We start from the raw sequence: 3,660 nt of genomic DNA, 5'->3' as shown, positions 1-3,660 counted from the left end.
AGAGTTGTGGCACTAGACCAAAGCTTCAGGAAGCTGTCAATGGAACACATAGTATCAGCTTATAAGAGGACAAAGACACGGGCTATTCTTTTGGACTATGACGATACTTTAATGCCACAGGGCTCTATCGATAAAAGACCATCATCAAAGTCAATCGACATATTGAACACCTTGTGTAGGGACAAGGGCAATCTGGTGTTCATTGTTAGTGCTAAAAGCCGAGATACATTGTCGGACTGGTTCAGTCCTTGTGAGAAGCTTGGAATTGCTGCTGAGCATGGCTATTTTCTGAGGTAATCAACTGAAACTTCTTATTTCCATGCATTACCCTTAATCTTATAACTCATAATATATCTGACGACTACAAAGGCTGAGAAAGGCAGAAGAATGGGAGAACTGTGTGGCAGCAGCAGATTGTTCATGGAAGCAAATTGCAGAACCTGTGATGGAACTCTACACCGAGACAACTGATGGATCAACAATCGAAGACAAAGAGACCGCTCTTGTCTGGAGCTATGAGGACGCTGACCCTGATTTCGGCTCATGTCAAGCTAAGGAACTTCTAGATCATCTTGAAAGTGTCCTTGCCAATGAACCTGTTACAGTCAAGCGAGGGCAGAACTACGTTGAGGTCAAGCCGCAGGTTTGTGTCACCATTGAGACCCTCAGAATACCTTGCCATTTGTTTCAGCTTGTACCGTCATGACTCTTCTTTGTTCTTCTTGTTGTAATGTAGGGCGTGAGCAAAGGACTTATAGCAAGAAGAATGCTTTCGATGATGCAAGAAAGAGGAACACTTCCTGAGTTCGTTTTATGTATTGGAGATGACCGGTCTGATGAAGACATGTTTGAGGTGATATGCAGTTCCACTGAAGGCCCTTCGATTGCCCCAAGAGCAGAGGTTTTTGCTTGTACTGTCGGACAAAAGCCTAGCAAGGCCAAGTATTACCTGGATGACACAAGTGAAATTGTCAGGTTAATGCACGGTTTAGCTTCTGTTACAGACCAGATCACTCCTGTTTAATAATCGCAGAGAACGTATCAGTGACTAGAAATTTTCTCGTCTGTATATTTACCACGGAAAATTGTAACAAAGAGGAGATAACTGAGTGCAAATGTAATTTTCCTTTGTTGACAATCTTAGAATATTTATAAACAAGGCTTTATCCTACATAGCGTTCAGGTTCCCTCGATTTCTTGTTGCTAACCTCTGACATTAGTCTAAGAAACGAAACTAGTTTCTTCCTTGCTTTAGCAACTTCATCTTGCGATTGGAGATACTCAGCTGAAGGACGGGTAACAGCACAGAGAGAACAGTAAAAGTTTCCAGCATCATCGTAAGCAGGTGGCGTTTTCAAACATTTCTCATGAACCATAACCTCGCAGCCATCTTTAGAACAAAACAACAGCATCCCACTTTCTTTGCATTGTATGCATCTGTATATTTTCTCCGCAGGACTTGACAAATGACCATCGCTTTCGTTTTGAAATCCCTCGTTTCTTCTTTCGAGCAACATATAGGATCTACTAATCTCATCAGCCCTATCTCCAAGGTCTCGACAAAATGATTGTTCGCCTTCTGTTCTCCCCATAAGATTTGGTTCAGCCATTGGAGGAGTAACTCGTTCAGTCTCTTTGCTACCACTTCTCAGAGTCTCTTCCTCATTACAAGACAACACTTCAGTATCCTTCTCACAAGATGATGGTTCAAGCATCTGATCAAAACAAATGTACAAACATAAGAAAAACCTTCTAGTAGTAGCTCAATCAGAAATAGAACTTTTAAGCAAAGATAAAATACCAGTTCCAAAGTGCATTTAGGTAGACAAAGAAGCTTGCTTTTGATAAAGGGAAGAAGATTCCACTTGGATAGTCCTGGTGCACCTGGTTTCAGTTCTGATAAAGGTATCTAGAAAACCGAAGAACCAAAACAATCTAAGTAATATATGACCATATCAAAGAAACCACAAAGAAAAGGGAATTAGTTGTAAATACCTCATCCAAGATACATTGAAGAACATATTCACAGCTCAGAGACGAATCAAACTCGACCTTTGGGTCAGCATCAGCAGAAACAACATCAGAATTATACAAAGAAGCCAAGCATCTGAAAGCTACCATCTCATTGGTGTGTTCACCCAAATCATCTGGAAGCTTAGGACCCATTTCAAACACATCTGCAATCAAACGTTTTTCTAATCTGAGAAATTGGGATTTCTAAATCAATGAAACTGAGACTGATGCAAAATTTAAATTACCATACCATGCAACATCCAAAGCTCAGATTTGAATTTGGCAAAGTACTCGATGATCCAAATCCAGTTATCAATTTCTGAGTTCCCAGTCACTAAGCGATCACATAAACTATCTGATTTCGCAGTCTCCATCGTTCTGTTGACGGCGACCCAACATTGATTCGATTAGATTAGATTTTTTCAAATCATTTCTAAATTTTCAAGAAATTTGAAACACATAATAATAATAATACCTCTGTTCAACGGAGAATCTGACTAGAGGAGACGACGAGTAAGTTTGGTCGAGGAGAAACTAGACCGCGAAATTGCAGGATTTAAGAGGCACAGTGAGAATTTTCACCATTGTTAAGGTTTTAGAGGAAGATGAAAGTAAAAAGAAAGAAGAGGAAGATGAGAATTTTCTTATCGAAAAGCCCAGGCCCAAGTAAGCCCAGACAAGTACCTTATGTAAAACTGATTATTCCAAAAAAAAAAAAAAATGGATTATTCAAAATTCTTAAATATTAATAGAGAAAATACAAAAAAAAAAAAAAAACTTAAAAGAGTATGTGGAAGATAATTTTTGTCAAAAATGTTGTAGAGATAGATGAATAACTAACTGGAGTCTTTTTTTTTTTCCACAACTAACTGGAGTCTTCTATAACCATTTTTTTTTACTGTATTATGGTGATATAGTTTATTATCAAAAGATATAGTTAATCAATAATTCCTTAGCTTTTAACAGTCAATCAGATCGTTGAAAATGGGAGAATTCACTCATCCCATTCATAGAAATGTAATAAAAATTTGAGCAAGAAAAGTGAAAAAAAAAAAAATCATTAACTTATGAAACCAAATGTTTAGTGTTTTCTATAATTACTTTTCCGAAAACTATGATTGCTTTCTTTTTTGCTATTTTCATCATTCAATTTTCCACTATTTGCTTTTTAGCTAGTATTTATATGAATATATGAAAGAATCAAGAAAGCCACATTGATAGAGGAGATATAAAAAGAGAAAACTAAGAAATGTGTCATGTAGAGTAAAAATACTTGTCAAATGTGCTATAACCGCTTCAGCCTTTCGAAATGTGCCATACCGATGACATTCTCTCCCCATCAAGTTACTCTATTGTCTTTTCTATCATCCGTACTTAATATTCAAATTCAAAAAAAAAAAAAAAAAAAATTTACTGTAACCCAAAAAAGAGAAACTCAAACGTCTTCGACTTCTTCTTCTTCCCTGTTTTCTCTTTCTCGCATCTCTCTGTCATAAGCTCGAATCATTCGTCGACTGGTTTGTATTTTACGCTGCGCTATCGGCCAGTAATCTTCCCCCATTACCGCAAAAAACGCCGATGAATTTCTCGACACTGTTGGCCGCCGTCGGAGGGTAATTTTCCTGATTTCTCTCCTCTTAATTCGAT

At 37.7% G+C, this 3,660-nt stretch overlaps 2 protein-coding genes across 3 annotated transcripts in view; one reads left to right on the top strand and one right to left on the bottom strand.

The window, feature by feature from the left end:
- The window catches only part of LOC104787834 (alpha,alpha-trehalose-phosphate synthase [UDP-forming] 6-like), a 5,157-nt gene extending 3,986 nt beyond the window's left edge, over window positions 1-1,171 (top strand). The window contains exons 2-4 of one of the 2 annotated variants that reach the window (XM_019246069.1): window positions 30-293; window positions 370-643; window positions 737-1,171. In XM_019246069.1, coding sequence (XP_019101614.1) covers window positions 30-293; window positions 370-643; window positions 737-1,024 — 826 coding nt within the window. In that variant the 3' untranslated portion in view covers window positions 1,025-1,171. The remainder of the gene's footprint in view (window positions 1-29; window positions 294-369; window positions 644-736) is intronic. The other variant, XM_019246070.1, reaches the window with a different exon arrangement.
- LOC104787835 lies at window positions 1,046-2,594 on the bottom strand. The gene is made up of 5 exons (XM_010513484.2): window positions 2,489-2,594; window positions 2,264-2,391; window positions 1,996-2,177; window positions 1,802-1,909; window positions 1,046-1,715 (listed from the first exon to the last, which is right to left on the bottom strand). The coding sequence occupies exons 2-5, from the start codon at window positions 2,385-2,387 to the stop codon at window positions 1,164-1,166; spliced, it is 966 nt and encodes a 321-aa protein (XP_010511786.1). The 5' UTR covers window positions 2,388-2,391; window positions 2,489-2,594; the 3' UTR covers window positions 1,046-1,163.

The sequence above is a fragment of the Camelina sativa genome, chromosome 5 (genome assembly GCF_000633955.1).
Source record: "Camelina sativa cultivar DH55 chromosome 5, Cs, whole genome shotgun sequence".
Lineage (NCBI taxonomy): Eukaryota > Viridiplantae > Streptophyta > Magnoliopsida > Brassicales > Brassicaceae > Camelina > Camelina sativa.
Note: the sequence above shows the minus strand (reverse complement) of the source record. Positions and strands in the feature narration are given on the sequence as shown.

What these genes read in the sequence shown, in the direction of transcription:
- LOC104787835 (XM_010513484.2), bottom strand. Translation starts at nt 2,387, where the DNA reads ATGGAGACTGCGAAATCAGATAGTTTATGTGATCGCTTAGTGACTGGG. An exon ending in TTCAATGTATCTTGGATGAG is followed by an intron (nt 1,910 to 1,995) that starts GTATTTACAACT and finishes TCGGTTTTCTAG; the next exon opens with ATACCTTTATCAGAACTGAA. An exon ending in CTAAATGCACTTTGGAACTG is followed by an intron (nt 1,716 to 1,801) that starts GTATTTTATCTT and finishes TGTTTTGATCAG; the next exon opens with ATGCTTGAACCATCATCTTG.